The sequence below is a fragment of the Simochromis diagramma genome, unplaced genomic scaffold, assembly GCF_900408965.1.
Source record: "Simochromis diagramma unplaced genomic scaffold, fSimDia1.1 OVJJ01000603.1, whole genome shotgun sequence".
Classification (NCBI taxonomy): domain Eukaryota; kingdom Metazoa; phylum Chordata; class Actinopteri; order Cichliformes; family Cichlidae; genus Simochromis; species Simochromis diagramma.
In genome coordinates, this window is record NW_024387414.1 from 15,465,353 (window position 1) to 15,483,507 (window position 18,155).

The 18,155-nt window shown below is 38.2% G+C and overlaps 1 protein-coding gene across 2 annotated transcripts in view; it reads left to right on the top strand.

Annotated features, from left to right (window-relative positions):
* Positions 1-907: 907 nt before the first annotated feature.
* hipk3b (homeodomain interacting protein kinase 3b) overlaps positions 908-18,155 on the top strand; it is a 45,711-nt gene continuing 28,463 nt past the window's right edge. Inside the window, exons 1-2 of one of the 2 annotated variants that reach the window (XM_040011958.1) lie at positions 908-1,268; positions 10,514-11,816. In XM_040011958.1, the coding sequence (XP_039867892.1) occupies positions 1,196-1,268; positions 10,514-11,816 (1,376 nt within the window). In that variant the 5' untranslated portion in view covers positions 908-1,195. The remainder of the gene's footprint in view (positions 1,269-10,513; positions 11,817-18,155) is intronic. The other variant, XM_040011957.1, reaches the window with a different exon arrangement.

Below are 18,155 nucleotides of genomic sequence, written 5' to 3' on the forward strand. Positions count from 1 at the left end.
GTGCCTCCTGCCTGTCTGAGTAGTAGATTTCAGCTTGTATTTCCTTTGAAGGCTAGTCAGTATGTTTTTGGCATCACTAGTCCTACCTTTCATCATATTGATCTAGATTTCATATCTCTTCCAGGATCAGAATTAGAAAAAAAAACTGTTATTGCTGGTCTTTTCGCAGCAGATCAGGCGAGCAGTACAAATTAAGATAAAAGAGAAAAAAAGTCAGGAGTGGAATGAAGATGTGCTTGGACAATCGGTTAAGCAAATACCTTCTATCTGGGGCATTAGGGGTTGTGTCAATGTGAAGCCTAGAGTAAGTACTAGCTAGCTTATTTTTAGAACACATGATAGAAGGGTGGCTAAAAAGAGGATGCTGCTGCCATGGATTGTACATTTTCATATTCTATTTTTATTATTTTCTTCTAAGTTTACTAGGCTATAGTAAGTATGCTGCTGACACTTTACTAGAGGAACAAATCATGAAGCAATCACATTAACAATTCAAACTTTATTGTTATTATTCTGAATATATGTAACCAAAAGTTGGAAATTGTATTTCACATTGTCATTTATTGATGTTAGCTATAAATCCATCTCATCCTGGCAAAACCCGAAGGGGACTATAGTATTGCATTAACACTTTGCCTGTGTTTTATTATACTTCAAATGTAAGCTACATCTCTGTGTTCATTCTTTTGTTCCTCTCATCCTTCTCAACCCCTTTGTCTTTATCATGTATGTTGTCAGTAATTTTCAGTATACCTTATTTCTTTTTATGAAAAAAGCTCCCCATTGTAGTGTACTGTTTTCTGTCTAACCGACTTCCCAGAAACGAACCACTGAATCCCCCATCTTTGCACCTGCTCTGTAATCATTTAATCTGGACTGGCCAATGCCGTCAGTTCGCAAACATTCGCTTCCAGTTCCTAGAGAAAAGAGACATGTTAGAGGCTGGCAGGCCCGCGGAGCGGTGCGTCTAGACAGGGTAACGGACACCCTTTACAGAGATGGGCAACGCTGCCCAAAGAAGACGGAGACGCGTTTGAATTGTGTAGCTACGACGTGGGTTCGGTGTGGTGTTTCTGGAAGCTCATATGCAAGAGTTATTTAGTGTTTAAAATGTGGGAGATGGTGGCGTTACCGAGAGCGAGCTCTCCCTTCCTGTCGTCTAGGACAAGATGGCAGCAATGCAGGCGAACTGTACATGGTATGGATTTATAAGTCCATAACATGTTCAGAGAAGCCCTGGATTATACTTATAGTGACTCTATGTGAAGGTAAGCAGCGGGGTGGTGGGAAGTCTATTTTTCTGTGGTGTTTATTTAGCCTAACCTTTGAAATGGTAGTCTAAATGTGACGCAATACTAAGTGACAACTTAGCTACAAACTTAGCTAGCGAGCTTTTGCCTTTATAACCCAATATGTAAGCGTACCTTTCGTGCGCAGGTAGTTCCCCCAGCACTTTGGATATTTGATTGGTTAAACCTGAATTAATTTTCTCTTTTAGTCAAACTGCAGTGTTATTATGTGCAAATTATTGGCGTGAGTGCCAACACTGACGCGTTTGCTGTTTTCAGTGTTGTCACGGCGACCAGTTGATTTCTTTTAACTCAAGGTCGACTCGTTTAGCTTTGGAAACTACAATCGTTTGTTCTAATGTTAACTAACTCTAAATGGACGATAAGGATCGTGTGACTTAAGTAGTGAGTGCTGTGTTAGTTAAGGTTACATTGGGTTTCGCCTGTGAGTCAGCTAACATATGCTAGTCAAAGATTGTCGCATAATGTTAACACTTTATCATAATCAGGCATGGCAAAAATAAGCAGACCTTATGTACAACCCAGTCATACTTTTTGGTTTAAATTTGTACCAGATGTATGGCAGTGCCACGTGTTGTTAAATTGTAGTTAACTGGAAGTCTAATTGTGATGAAGCATTTGAAGTGTCTCTGTCATTTTCAGACGTTTATGTTTTTCGGTAATGATGATCTAGAAAAAAACCCCTTCAAGTTAGAATACTAACAACAGCTCATTGAAGTGCACCCAGACTTGCGTTTTCCTGGACCAAAAATATGAAGCTGTTTTTGTCAGCAGGCATAAACACGTTGGAAGAAAAAAGGTTTAAAAACCCAAAGTATCAAGTTAATCATACAGTATATCTGTAATGATCTGCTTGGTGTTTTGCCGCATTGACTGTGGTGGTTTTGTGTTAAATATAAAGATTAGGACGTATAAGTGAGTTCCTTTGTGTGATCCAGCAAAATTAAAGTGTGTTGTGTAATTGTAGGCAAGATTATTTGAACAGCCAGCTATTTATGTGGCGGCAGCCATAGTGAGGTTCCTTCTCCTTTTAAAACTCGGAGAAATTCAATACCCAGACTGTGGCTTGTAAAGCTAATGTACTTTCCCTGCCTTACAGTTTTTTTTTTTCTTTTTCTTTTTACATTGCCAGTAACACTTGTCTGATGTAAATAGCATCAAGTGACTATCCAGTAATGTGTTGCTCATTTGGTTATGAGTAACTTAGATAAACTAGTCTTCAAGTTTCACAGCCTATTATAATACCTTGGTGACGTTACCACCAGTGAGCACTTGTGACACTCAGAGTAAACTTCAGCACTGCACTGCTATTTTTTTGTGAATTTTTTTCTCCCCTCGATACTCTTGTCTGCTGATTATGTCTGTGTTCTTCACTTTATCAGTAGCATAGAAAGGCCACTAATGCATGGGTGTGGGTGGCAATGATGGCAGTAATGACAGATGAAAGTCAGGCCAGTAAATAACATAACTAGTGGTTTACCTTACAGTAATTGGTATTAGTGAGCAATTTTGGTTGGTGAGTGAGGGAATAATGACTGCACATATCTACTAAACCTGGGGCAACTGGTTATCTGTTTTGCACTGTGGCAAGCTTAAAGACCGGTTCTTGGGTGATGTTATCTTGAGGTGTGGGTACAGACATGAGGTAGTAAACTGTTACGCAGAGAGGTGTGGTGAGGGAAACATCAGTCTTCACTCTATCTTAACTGAAGTAATTGCTTTATTGTCTCTTGCCAATATCATGCACATACAGACAGCATCTTCTCAAAATGGCCCCCAATCCATTTCCTGCCCACTTTAAATACTCTAAAGACCACGCCTTCTCAATTCAGACTGGCCTATAAAAGAGCTGCAATTGGCCTCCTCTTTACTGGGAAAACAAGATGGCCACCACAGAGGTAACCTGCAGAACACTTTGTTACATTAGTGCTTCCCAGCATAAACAAATCGGAGTGATTGAGTGTGTACGTAAGAGACCACCATGACAAGAAGAAGCTGTGATGTAGACTGAATTGCAGAAGTGTTGGGTGGTAACTGTGTGTTATCTCAAAAGTAAACATCTATTACAGCTCACAGGGGATAATTACCAGTGATCTGGTCAAAACCTGGATTTTATTTACATTTCAGTTGCTTTTGTTCAGAAAGTGGAGAGGTAAAATAACTCTCTGCTAGTCTATAATGGCTTAATGAGTGTAAGACCTTGTGGGTGGCTATGATAAACGATTACCTGATAGAAGTAAATTCTTATTTTTGTCAGTAGTATTTTGTTGTGTAACTTAGTTCACAAGATGCAATAAGGCAGTGGGTAATTTTTAAGAGAATGAATGAAGTGAATGGAAAAAATGGGGAAAATCTCATTATCACTCCATTATGGAAAAACAAGACAAACTCCATTACATTTGCAGTATAGAATACAAGACAGACTCAATGACTCAAGACAGATGTTTGTGTTGAGCTTTTTATTTATTTTTTTAAACCCAGCACTACTTCAGGAATACACTGGTGTTTGTGTATGATGTAAGTCATGTACATTATGTTATTCTGTACTTTGCAGAATCATATTTCACCAGAATCTTGTCAGAAGTGAAATGTTTCGTCTGCACAGGATCTTTCATTTTGAAAAATCACCTGGATTTTCTATGACGCTTGTGTGTCTGATTATGTGCGCTCCTTATTTGCAGATTTACACAGTTCCCATTTAAAATACACCCGGTGCTGTTTTGAACTTTTGAAAATGCTGCAGTGCTTTTGACAGACATTGTCTTGAGTAAACCTGATTAGCTCTTGTAGTTGTATGTGGCCCATTTTAACTTTGAGTTTTAACTTTATTTTATTATTCTTTTTTGGAGGGGGATTGCTCTGTAATTGACACCATAATTAATCTCTTCATTGTAATAGTTAACTATACTGCGCATTGCCTACTAACTGGAGCTATTTCAACAAGAAGACTGCTAAATGATAGTCATAAGTTCACAGTTGAAAAATCATGAGGTCACATGCTTTAGGAAATAGAGAGGCTTTTTATCTAATGAGCATACAAGATCAAGTTCACGAGACACAGCACCACACTGTGCTGTGAGGCTGTAGGCCTGCAATCTAAAACAGCAATGACTGTTTAATTCTCAAGCTTACATGGCAAAAGCAGAAAGTTGGGTTGGTTCAAAGTAGGTGTTTTTATTTCCACAATGACCATCTGTATTTACCTTCATCATCTGATGAGAACAAGTCGGTTTTTGTTTCATGCATAAACATTCATATTCTGGGTCCTGTTTGGTAAAAAGTAGCCATAACGAGTTTGTTCTTTAAAGTTGGTCTTAAGAATAAGAAATACTTTATTTATCTAATATTTGGGAAATTATTTTGTTACAACTGCCGGTAGCACATCTGACAAGAAATGCAACTACTTGAAAAAATTTTTTAAGCAACACTGTTGTTTAAACATCGGTAGATCAAGATGGAGAAAAAAGACACAAGGGATTAAATGTTACCACTTTCTGCCAATTAATAATAAGTATAATTATTATCTGTTATTAGTCATCAGACTTGAATCGTGTGTTTTGAAGAGGACTGGTGTTTATGCTTGGTGTTACACTGTTCCCCACTGGAATAAAAAGTTTATATGGTTCAGTTTTGTTTAAAAACTGTAGTTGATTTAGTCAAATATTTATATATAAAAGGACTTCTGTTTTACGGATTTTTTTTTTTTTTTGGTTGTTTGTTTGTTTTGATTTTGGTACAGTAAGCAGAGCTTCCTAACAGAATGTGGGAATGATGTTTTGATATACTATATGACAAACAGCCACACTAGAGGTCGGCGATATAGTCCTAAAATTATATTGCAATTTTTAAGAAAATTTGTGACAATATAGGGAACAAAATTACTGAACTTTTTTTTTTTTTTTTAATTTATTAGAAATTTTAAGTAAGTGCATAAAAAGACTGCTTAACACTTATAACAATTATATAACAATATAAAGTAATTAAAATAATTATCCTTTTAACTTGCCAGAAGCCTGTACTTAATAATAATAATAATAATAATAATAGTAGTAGTAATAGTAATAATAATAATAATAATAATAATAATACTTAATAATAATAAAACTAAAAAATATTTGCTATTTTAGATTGTGGGTAAAGCTTAACGCTACTTAAAGCTCTATTTTTTTCCTCTGTGTAATTGCATCAGTAATTGTCAGCCACTGCTTGGTCTCTCTGTTGTATTGAGTGCCGTTATATTTGTTTATATTTGGGTCGCACATCATCAGCTGCTAGCATCTCCTCTGTCATAGCCTGGTTGTACTTGTTGGTGTGTTTTTTGTCTAAAGTGGTGAAATGCGTTCATCGTGTCTTATCCAAACTTGTCTCATTGTTGTGTGCCCTAGGGAACGCAAATCCATGGCATTGCTATTAGGGTTGCAACGATTAGTCGACTAGTCACGATTACCTCAACTATTAAAATCGTCGACGACTAATATAGTCGACGTGTCGTTTGAAGCTTTGTGAGATCCCAAAAGACGCAGGAATAAGTAGTAGGATTTTAGAGTGTAATAATGGACTGAAACAGAAGATGGCAGCACTGCATGTGCAAGGATGCCAGCTGCCGTTAAACCTCGAAGAAGAAGAAGCAGTGTCCGGTGTCGTAGCTGTGTCCAAATTCAGGAATCGGATCCTCCTGTGCCCGCATTTGTAGGCAGATTACGTTACAGCGCCACAATGAAGACTGTCCAAATTCGAAGACTCAGACAAATGCGGCCTTCATTTCCCCAGATTTGAAGGATGGGTCGGGTGTATACTTCATGGCCCAACCTATCCCAGAATTCATAGCGCGGCCCTGCTCAATTTCCAACAATGGCGCCAGCTAGTTAGTTTTAATATTACTCTTATTATTCTTTCTGGGTCACAAAATAAATGTTTAACATATTTTCAGGCGAGAATTTAGCTGTGTAAACCTCAAATATCTGCTCAGTTTATCAAGACACCACATATTTTCAAAAGTGCTCCGACGTTTTTGGAGACGTCTGTTACCCACCAGCTCGATAGCTAGCCGGGGTTCAAGGCTCACTAGAGCCCGTGAGAACACCGGACTCCCAGCAAATCGTTTTCAAACCCACCGCCGTCTTTCGCTACTCAGGTTAAACATGATATATATAAGTCACTTAGATAACTTAAAAATTTCATTGTTTGGGTTTTTTCAGTATTTTATTTGTTCCTTAGTAAATCGGTTTGGCTGAGATTAAAGTTATAGTTTTTACACAGCTGAATAAACGTCAAGCAGACAACTGATTATCAGAAGTGTGAGATGCTCGAGAATATACTCCAGTGTCCTGTTATATTTTAGATAGCAAGAAGCAGATGGCCGAGTTTATTAAACTCCACCAATACAACATTTTTAAAGCACAGAAGAATTTATGCTGTTATTGTTGCTAATGGTGTGTGCACGGCCACAAATAGCGTGTATATTTCCCAATTCTCTTCCTGCAGCACTTTATGTTTACATGATTGTTGAGGTGTCCTAAGCTGCATCATTATTTAAAAAAAAAAAAAAAAAAAAGTCATTAGTGTCACTCGATGTTAAGCTGTACCATTTCTGTTCTTATCTGATTATAAAGAATAAAAATAATACTCAGGAGAGGAAATGATAGCTGTGTAAAAAAAAATATTGATGAACATCATGTTGGATGGCATTCATAGTAAAACAAATGTTTAAATTTACGTTTAAGTGAACACAGGGTTTGTGAAAGAAGATTAGTGCTTGTATAGCCTTCATATACAAAATCTGAAATTTAAAAAAATTGTCATGTTGTTATCTTCTGCAAAACACTGAGGGTCTTAATCTGTCATCTCACCTATTATGACTTCAGTCAGTACCATTTGTTCCTTTTGGCCAGCTGTCTAGTGTTTATTTTCTTTTCCATTTAATTTTGAGTAGCTCAGGGTCAAAAGTTTAAATGTGAGCAATTACTTAGCAGCTCATGCTTGCTGAAAAGGTTCTGCAGCTTTGAAGGATGTAATGTAATGCCACAGGAGGAGCGTCACAGCTGACCAGGGGAGTATCTGGATTCAGATGGTAATAATAGCAGCAGCTGCCATTTCTTGCCTTAGATCATTAGCCTTGACAACTAAGGCTGTCTGCTTTTACAGCCTTGTGGTATGCTCCTCCAATTTACTTTATATAGTGATTGTAATTTTGTAGGCATCCAAATTAAATCAATCTTAGTTTCCTTTGAAATCAAGTTCTAGATTGAAATTACTGGAAGCTCACATCCAAATCCAGACATCCTAATTGTTCAGTTGGGCTCCAAGTGCTGTCTCCTGTCTTGGGACTCCCATCAATTAATGTCTCGAATCACAATGCACAAAGCTGAAACTGAAAGTATAAGTATTTCATATGAGGGTCAGGAAGAATATTGTGATCATGCTGGCTAAACGGTGTAAAACTTGACTGAATAATGGTCTCAGAAATGTCAGTGGTGTTTTTTGTTTTTTGCTGTGAATCGCTACATTGTATGTTTAGTGGTTGCATGTGGTTACATTTGGATTACTTGCATAGTTGTTAAACAAACAGTGGAAACACGGAGGTCATCCTTTTGTAATGTTGTCCACTTCTGTACAGGATTCATAAAAATGGAGCTCAAAGATGGGTTCGATAAGAGTAAGAATTGATCTACCAATGCATTTTTTTCATTGTGTTGGGAAGTATTTGGTTACACAGGTGACTAATAGAAAGTGTTCATAAATTGACATTAGTCTTGAGTTTGAACTTCAAGTATCTTGCAGTTAGTTTGGGTGTGTCACTTGTGCTTTTGACCCCCTGGAAACTTGAGCCCTGTGTGCAGAAACAACCCTGAAACAGTAATTGTAAATAAACTAACCTGCGTATCTGGGACAGATCAGTATATGTGTAAAAGCAAATAAAATATAGACCTAGTGTGGTTGATGAATAGAGAAAAAATAATATAGTATTTTTGCACGTGCTAAAGTGAGTCTTGGAGGTCTCACCTGGGATACTTTAAATTGCGTTAACAACATTAAGCCCCCGATTACGTTACAGCGACACGACTAAGACTGTCCAAATTCAAAGACGCCAACAAATGTGGCCGACAAATGCGGCCTTCATTTCCCCAGATTTGAAGGATGGGTCGGGTGTATACTTTGGCCCAACCTATCCCAGAATTCATAGCGTGGCCCTGCTATGAATGTTGTTGTTTCCAACAATGGCGGCAGCTAGTTAGTTTTAATATTACTCTTATTATTCTTTCTGGGTCACAAAATAAACGTTTAACATATTTTCAGGCGAGAATGTAGCTGTGTAAACCTCAAATATCTGCTTAGTTTATCAAGACACCACATATTTTCAAAAGTGCTCTGACGTTTTCGGAGGCGTCTGTTACCCACCAGCTCGATAGCTAACCGGGGTTCAAGGCTCACTAGAGCCCGTGAGAACACCGGACTCCCAGCAAATCGTTTTCAAACCCACCGCCGTCTATCGCTACTCGGGTTAAACATGATATATAAGTCACTTAGATAACTTAAAAATTTCATTGTTTGGCTTTTTTCAGTATTTTATTTGTTCCTGAGTAAATCGGTTTGGCTGAGATTAAAGTTATAGTTTTTACACAGCTGAATAAACATCAAGCAGACAACTGATTATCAGAAGTGTGAGATGCTCGAGAATATACTCCAGTGTCCTGTTATATTTTAGATAGCAAGGAGTAGATGGCTGAGTTTATTAAACTCCACCGAAACAATCTGCAAATTTCATTAAAATTTAATAAACTATCATCTTGTCTTTATTTTTAGTTAGCACATACCTTAAACACTTAAAGCTGTAAGCTAATGATAGTTATATAAGAGCAGATGCATGCTGGTGCAATAAGCTGTACACTTGCTTTTTGGACTCTTATTGTTTTTATCTTTTTCTTTCTTTTTTTTCTTTTGAGCCCTATTTGGGATAAATATGATGAAGTGCTTCTTACTAAAAAGACGGTAAATGGTCCCACCAAATAGAAACACAAGTTGTGATTGTGCAGAGAGCTGCCAACAGAATAGGTTGACCTTATCGCGTTGCTCAGAATAGAGTCAGAGGGATGGCGCACAGTGCTAGTGTTATCACAACAACACAAGTGGGCTTTCCATCAGGGATATTTATTTAAGGAGACATTACAGAGGGACCAAACAGCCCATACCTGTCTAAGCTGTGTACACTTCTTGTTTTTTGATTGATCTTTTTTAGTTAGTTGGAGATAAGACATTAAGAGTAACAGTGCTCCTGTTTAGCATTTAGAGCATTTAATAATATTTGTCCAATTTTGTATTTAGATGAACATGCTTCTTTTAAATGTAGTGTCAATAGAAGTATTAAAGTCTTTGGAGTCCAGAAGCATGCATCTCAATGAATGTGGTCCAACATGAAAGTAGGTCATGGGGGTGCAGCATGTTAGAGGTAACCAGAATTCTGAAATTTGTTATACTTTTTACTCTTTGTTGCTTTTTCCACATAGTTTAGTTTCAGAATATTTTAACTATGCAGGTTTCTGTGAGTTCTAAGTGCTTTACCCTCACTCACAAACATGCACAAATGATGGGGGGAAAAAAAGAATAAGCCACTCTTAGACAATTGGACATGTGGGATTGATGTTGCTATATAACTTTATTCTTATGTTTATCTGTCTCTCAAACTCGCTCCCTCTCCATTGGTTGCCTAGAGACCTGCAGTAGGATGCATGGAAATGGCAGGAAAAGGTCCGGCAAACCTTTGAGAAGTTAGTCATCTGCTATGTGGAGGTGTTGGTGGGATTGCAGCAGATAGTGCAGAACGGTGAAGGTGTTCTGATGTCGTCCACTACAACAATCTTTCTCTGAACCGTATAACATATGTGGATGTGGTCATGGGTGGGTTGTTGTTAGTGGTGAACAACTCATTGCAGTGTCATCAAGGAGGGGTGAGACAACAGCAAAATTAGACTGGTGCCATAGGTCAGTTTTTGTGCACTCAAAGTAAGTTAGTCTAGCTCTTGACCAAGCAAAGAGAAAAATGCTCTGGGAAATTTGGCATGTATTTTCTTTTTCTTTTTTTTGACAGATTCTAAAGCTGAGTTCAAGTGTGCTTAATTGCTCTTTTTTGTGGTAACATGACAAAAATGGACAACATTATTTGCTGTGGATCTAATTAAATTCTTTCTATTCTTTGTTCTCCACAGGTATGGCCTCACAAGTCTTGGTCTACCCACCACACGTTTATCAAACCCAGACAAGTGCCTTTAGCAGTGTGAAGAAACTCAAAGTTGAGCCCAGCAGCTGTGTGTACCATGAGAGGGCACACCCACGGACTTTTCTGAACAGCAGAACCTTTGGCATTGTGCATCCAACGAAACAAGCCCACTCGTTTGTGAACCGAGACTTGGCAGTGGGCCTGAAAGTGCGTGGAAGACAAGAGTACCCGGTGCAGACGGTCGTGGTGCGTGGTGTACAGAGACAACAGCCCGGTAAAAGAGGTGGTGGAGCACCAGGCCCATTTGTGGCCCAGCAGCAAAGAGAAGCAGGGGTTGTCCAGTCACAGGACAAGGAGCAACAACAGCAGCAGACAGACATAGCAAGTGGGAGCAGCAGTGGAGCAACAGGGGCAGGAGGAGGAGGAAGGGGAGAGGGTGGTGAGGGAGGTGAAGAGGAAGAGGGCGACAGAGAAGAGAACTGTGGAGGTTTGAACTCAGCTGACAGCTCTCAGCGATGTGGGCTGAAACGTAAAAGTGAGGAGCTGGATAACCGAAGGAGCACCATGCAGATTGTGGAGGAACTGTCAATGTTGCCTGCCATGTTGCAAACGACGACTGTGGGGAACGCAGCCATGACAGCCCCAGCGGCTGTGGGGGCTGGAGCGGGCCCCTCCAAACAGGGTGTAGGGCATGGGGCTGTAGGGGCAGCAGGAGGGACGGGAGGAGTGGATGGAGACTATCAGGTTGTGCAGCATGAAGTCCTCTGTTCCATGAAGAATACTTATGAAGTGCTGGATTTCTTGGGACGTGGCACATTTGGTCAGGTAGTGAAGTGCTGGAAGAGGGGCACAGGTGAGGTAGTGGCTGTCAAGATCCTGAAAAATCACCCTTCATATGCAAGGCAGGGTCAAATTGAAGTTGGCATCCTTGCTCGTCTGAGTGGAGAGAATGCAGATGAGCACAACCTGGTGCGAGCCTTTGAATGCTTTCAGCACCGCAGTCACACCTGCCTGGTATTTGAGATGCTTGAACGGAACCTGTATGATTTCCTGAAGCAAAATAAGTTCAGCCCACTGCCCCTGAAAGTGATCAGACCTGTGCTACAACAGGTAGCTACAGCTCTGAAAAAGTTAAAAAGCATGGGTCTGATTCATGCAGATCTTAAACCAGAGAACATAATGCTGGTGGACCCAGTGAGGCAACCCTACAGGGTGAAGGTGATAGACTTTGGCTCAGCCAGTCACGTGTCCAAAGCAGTGTGTTCCACGTACCTCCAGTCTCGGTACTATAGGTGAGTACAGATATGAATGACAAGATTGTATTTGTTTTTTCATTTTTTTAATGGGTTCGGTATTAGTTCAGTGCAGTCTTGTACTCTGTATCCATCCCAGCATAATTAGTTTAAAAATGTCTTTTCTCAAGCAAAACAAGGAAATGTCTCCCTACTGCACAACATCCTGTGTATTTAGAAGGCACATACCATAGACTGTGAAAAATTTTAAAAATGTGACCCTGCAGTGTTTACTAACAGACTACAAGCTAACTGCTCATCTTCCTGGTGCCACTGAAAAATATGTAAGATGTGGGGAAAAAAAGACTTTAAATCAAGTTTTAAAAATAGTGTCTTTGTGAACAAAGATCCACCCTGCAAGAATGCAGGGTGGATCTTTGGATTTAAAAGTTAAGAGGATTAAATATATTATGTTACAGAAAACAAAGGCAAAAGCAAACATTTAAAGATTGATATTATGTGTACATGTAGATTAAGTAAAGAAAGGTAATGACAGAAGTTGGTGAATGCCATGCCAGAGGCTAATGGGGGTTCTCTTACAGGGCTGTGTATAAGATGCAAAGTAGATGTAATGTCTTTTGTTTATGCAGGAAAAAGATCTGGGCTTCTGATAATCTTTGGCATGCAATAAAAAACAAAACAAAACAGTGAGACAAATTACTTTTGGCATTATGTTATGAATGCTTTGGTTTGAATAGAAAAACAGGCCTGAAGTGATATCAACTGCTGTGTAAGTCAGGAGTGTCCTAGTTCACTGTTTGGTTTCTGTCTTTCTTGTATAGGAACCTTGAAATGATAAGAGGATATAAATTAGTCTTTTCATACTAATAGGCTCTCAGATGTCAATTATTTGCAATAGCTTGCGTATATATTTCATAAAGACAACTTTCCCATTGAGACTCAATGTTTCATTTACAAGAGACCCATTTCAGAGAAACATTAAAATGACGACAACAACAATAACAGTATTCTGTACATATGCTTTTAACAACAAGATATTTTTAACTAATATTGTAATTGGGGGATTTGTTTAGCCCAACCACATGAAATTTTATATTGTGTTTGAGATTGGGGGTAGAGGGGAAAAACGTTCAGTCTAGTGACCCTGTTTAAAACATCTTTTTTGACTTAAAGGCTGTGGGCAAATGATCAAAATGTAAGGTCTTATGGGCAAGTCAAAGAAAGAGGAAATGGGTGAAGTAAATGTGATACATGAGTTTAAGACAAATCCTTATGTAATTGTTAAGCTCTGCTAACACAGCTCACATATCGCAAACAAATGGAGACAGTCTGTGACTGTCACTTTCTCACTACTGGAAACAATGGCTGTATCCCAATTCAGGGTCTGCAGCCTTAAAGTACGCAGCCTTAACGGTCCACAAGGGCCGCGTACGCAAAGACCGCTAAGGCCGGAAGTGAGAGGCTTGTGAAATGGGACGGTCTAGCCTCCGTCGCGCTGCCCAGGTTGCCTAGCAACCATGACACTAACAGCTGGAAACGTTTCATACAGCTTTGTTTGAAAGAAATGAAGGAGAAAATCTTTTGTTCGTTTGTTTGTTTCTACATGAGCTTTGATTTGATAAGTATCTGAGACTGAGACCACGGGACTGTGAAATCATGATTATTATTATTACTGTACTGAACAGTCATTTATGATTAGCTAGTAAATAACAATTAGCTAATGTTGTTCATGAGACTAAAGTCATCTCACTTTGGTAATGTAAATATAATATGGCCAATATTAAAGTTATAATTTCAATCATTATTAGTTATTACAGCAGTGAATGAACTCTGTTTCAAATACTGAGCTTCAGTAAAGATTCAAGCTGCATTTATTTATATTATTTATATTTCCTGTCACCTTAAATCTTCACTCAAAGAGAGGTTTCTTTGACACTGTATATATAACTGGTGTGTGTGTATGTATGTATGTATGTGTATATATATATATATATATATATATATATATATATATATATATATATATATATATATATATATATATATATAATTAGAGATGGCACGATACCACTTTTTTATGTCCGATACCGATATCATAAATTTGGATATCTGCCGATACCTATATGAATCCGATATAGTGTTTTTTAATCAACAAAACTGTTTTTTTTTTTTTTAAATATCTTGCTGCATTTTGTGTAAGTTCATACTCAAGTTTAAAACAACAACTACACTAAAGCTATTCTGTTATACCTGTATGCAAAAAAAAAAAAAAAAAAAAAAAAAAATTTCATAGTTCAGCAATACTGATCAATCTGATAAACTTAAACCTACACCATCCTCCCTATTCTGGTATTTTAAAGAGTACTTAGCGTAAATATTAAGCAACCTAACTAATAGGGTTCCAACTCCCAGCAACAACAAAAATAAATAAATAAAAAATAGGGAACCACCCCTCACGCTCCACCCCATTATGCTTAATCGACGTAATCAACCTTAATTTGATGCAGTGTGAAAAAAAAAAAAAAAAAATGCACAGAAATCAATTATTTTTCAAGAAATATTAAATAGATTCAACATCTTTCTTCAACAAAATTGCAGACTGCACAGATGGTACCTTCCCAAAGGAAAAAGTACTATAGCTTACTAGGGTATATATATTAGACTTAATAGTCACTATATACAGTAATTGACTTCTATTCATTTTACATCAAATTAAAACTTTGGGTGTAAGATTCGGATAATTATTTATTAAAAGCTAGACATTTTAAATGAGAATAAGAAAGAAAAGTATGTCTTTGTGCCCCCCTGTTAATGCCCTATCGGCCCCCCTGGCTAAACTTTGCTAGATCCGCCCCTGCACAGTTACCAGCCGTCAGCTACGTAGAAAAAGATCCTCGAGTAGAAAGTAATATTAAATACATTCTAACAACAGCTGATCAAGCTTAAACGTGCTGCTGTTGTTCAGCCGCTGGTTTCCTCTTTCTGGTGCAAAGTGGGCCAAAAGCAAACAAGAGACACGGACTCGCGACAGAACAGCCGATCAGCTGATCATTAAGCAGTTTCATGATTGAAGTAGCAGCAAGAAGAGGCAGTCGCTTGTTAAGCTTAACGCAGGAATGCTTTACAAACATTCAGAGATGGACTTAAACACTTGCTTTACTTCTCTCGGGGATAACTTTGTCGGAGATGAAATGCCGGGTTGCTAGCGAAGCTCCAAATGTTATCCAGACCACCGACAGGTCCCGCATGCCACAGCCGCTCTATCACGTGATGCATACTGCTCCGACGTGCTAACGTTCTGAGGTGAGTTACGGCGTGTTGCAAGTTTTGTGAGGTGCTTTCGTGATATTTAATGGATCGGATTACATTTTTTATTTTTCTCCGATATCCGATCCAGTAATTTAGGTCAGTATCGGACCGATACGTAATATCGGATCGGTCCATCTCTAATATGTGTGTGTGTGTGTGTGTGTGTGTGTGTACACATACATACATACATACATACATACGTACATACGTATGTATGTATGTGTGTGTGTGTGTGTGTATGAGAGACAAATATTGTTCTTTTAATATGTTGGCATTACTAAATTTGTCTCAGTGCTTACTTTAAATATCCATAAAATCATCACATTCTCTGTAAGACTAACGTCAACTATTGAACAGCGTATATTTTAAAGTAAAGGCTAACGAAGTTAGTACAAACATTGCTAATGTCACATAACTTTGCCGACATGTGGCCAACAGTAATGTTTTAATGTTCTTCATTATTAAACATTTGCACATAAATAAGCAATATAATATTCAGTACTTACTTTTAAAAGTTTACTCTTCGGCCGCCCCTCTTCCGCAGTTTTTTTTTTTATTTTTTATTTTTTTATTTTTTTTTTTCCGGCAAAATTATCCACACCCACCGCCGCGCTATTCATTCTGGGACATGTTGGGCCACGAAGTCTACACCGCCATATCCTTAAAATTCAGTGACATGAAGGATGCATTTGAGGGCCGCATTTCGAGCAGCCTTTGAATTGGGACAGCCTTCGTCCCATCGCTGTGACGTAATTGGCCTTAAAATGCGGCCTCTAAGGCTGCAGACCCTGAATTGGGATACAGCCATTAGCTATACATGCCCACTCGCTCAGAATTCACTGCATTACTCAGACTTTTTACTAGGAAGATGGCATGTTAACATAGACAATCCCCCTGGGTAATATTGAAAGGTTATGTTATGTAATGGGCATCAATAGCTGCCAATGGTACTAGGTATTTGGTGTTTCTTGCTAAGTTTCAGACAAATACTGCAAAACTGATTGGATGGCACTTTGTCACAGTGCAAATAGAGTATGACCCAAAAGCAATAACATTTCGAACCAACAAAGCATGCTTTTTAGTTAAAAAAGACAAAACAGAAGTAAGACCCACAAACCAGCAGCAGCTGAAAGTGGCTGAAGGAAATGACCAGCAGAATTTAGAATTGTTGGTTTTAAAAATTCACTGTAGTTGTACAGAAATGAGGTTCCAAAAAATGATGTGTTACTGTTTAAAAACTTGAGAACTACACTTTATCAGAGCAGTTGTCTATTCAAATGGAAAGACTGAGATATGAAGGGCTTCATACTCTTGGTACTTCTAACTTGGTTTCTTTGCCTGGGACGGTTGAGGATTTATGAGCCGCATTCAGAACTGGCTATTATAGTGAGCAGCTTTTGCATAGAATTTGAATAATTGTCCCTGCCTGCACAGTCAGACAGTGGAACAGTGTGCATTGCAGGCAATTCTGTACTTTGAATAAAAATGGATGCAAATAGTATTTGATAGCTGTATTCATTTGCTTTTACTGTAGATTGTTCTTTAGTGTCTAAAGTGAGAACTTGGCAATTACTTCGACCGATTCCCTGCTCATTGTTTTATGGGAACTGTGGAAAATACTTGCTAATTGCAATTATTCCTTGTATACTCCTTTCATTCCAGGAACTCATCAGGCTTTTGTGTGAATGTTGTTGCGATGCATATACACTTCATTTCAGGAACTTGTTAAAAATAAAAGTGTCAAGGTTCTAGAAACCAGTCTCACCACTTTAATGGTTGCTTGGAAATAATTGCTGCATGTACAGCAAGCCAAGAAAAATACCCTTTACTATGATAATGTGTAGATATGCCTGCAACTACACAGCTGAAAGTGTGACTTAGTAACATGTTTGGCTCATATGTTTGCTGGTTCTGCTGTTTATTTTTTGTGGACAGAGGTATGACGTAGCACAGAAAATGGTGACCGAAAAAAAAAATAAACCGAGAAACCAAGCTATGCATAAAAACAGCCAAGCAGTGACGCAAGTTAAGAACTGGACTTTCCAATATTTCCATTATTTGTCATCTTAACTTCACTGTCTCTCAAAACTGTCTGAAAACAATTTCTGATGCATGAATTTCAATTCTTGCATCTTTTCATCACAAATACTCATTTAGCAAACCTCTTGGCTGTGAGGGGGAAAAACCCCACTTAGCAGCTGTGAGCTGGCCAGTCAGCCAACAAAATTTGTGATTTGGAGCAAAATGTATACTTTCATGAGTTATACAATTCTTATTAATTTCTAATTCTAGCCTTTCCTTCCAAAGTCATAACAGAGCTATAACTAGAGCAGGGCGATATGGCCAAAAATATTTATCACGATATATATTTGAAAATTTGCGATAACGATATAACCGACGATATAATTGATGCAAGACAAAATACAACTCCACAACATGACTAGCGCAAAAAGACAACCTTCCATTTATTTTCACTTAAACAAGAAGCTGGTTTTTATGTAGATTAAAAGCTTTATAAAAATGTAACAGTGCAAATGCAAATTCCTTGCTGAAAATTTAACCAAAAGGCATTTCCAGTAGAAATGGGCTGATATATCCTGAGCATAACCATGTATAATATCCACTGAAGTTAAAAAGAGGTGCTTTGCAACATTAAACTGCAGTGTGCAGTACGTATTTTTCGGACCATAAGGTGCACGGGATTATAAGGCACATTAAGCGAAACAAAGCAGTCAGATAAATCAAACTTTATTCAACTCATTCTTCTTGCTTCCTCCACTTCTGTACCATTGATTTATTAATGAATGACTTCTGCTCTATTCCCATGTTGTTGCAGTATATTAATGACTAACCTTGTATTGTGGATGGATTATCTCAGTTGTTCTCCTGACTGAAGTTTGGTCCGTTTACAGCATCCTGCCATGCGATTGCATTTGTCTCTAACTATCAGGAACTTTAACGTTAACTTTTATAAGTGGAAAAGTGTTAGTGTTCGTCCTCCAGCCTCACTGTTTATGTTATGCTAACATAGCTGTGTCGCTAGCGATCAGGTAGCACATCATTATATAC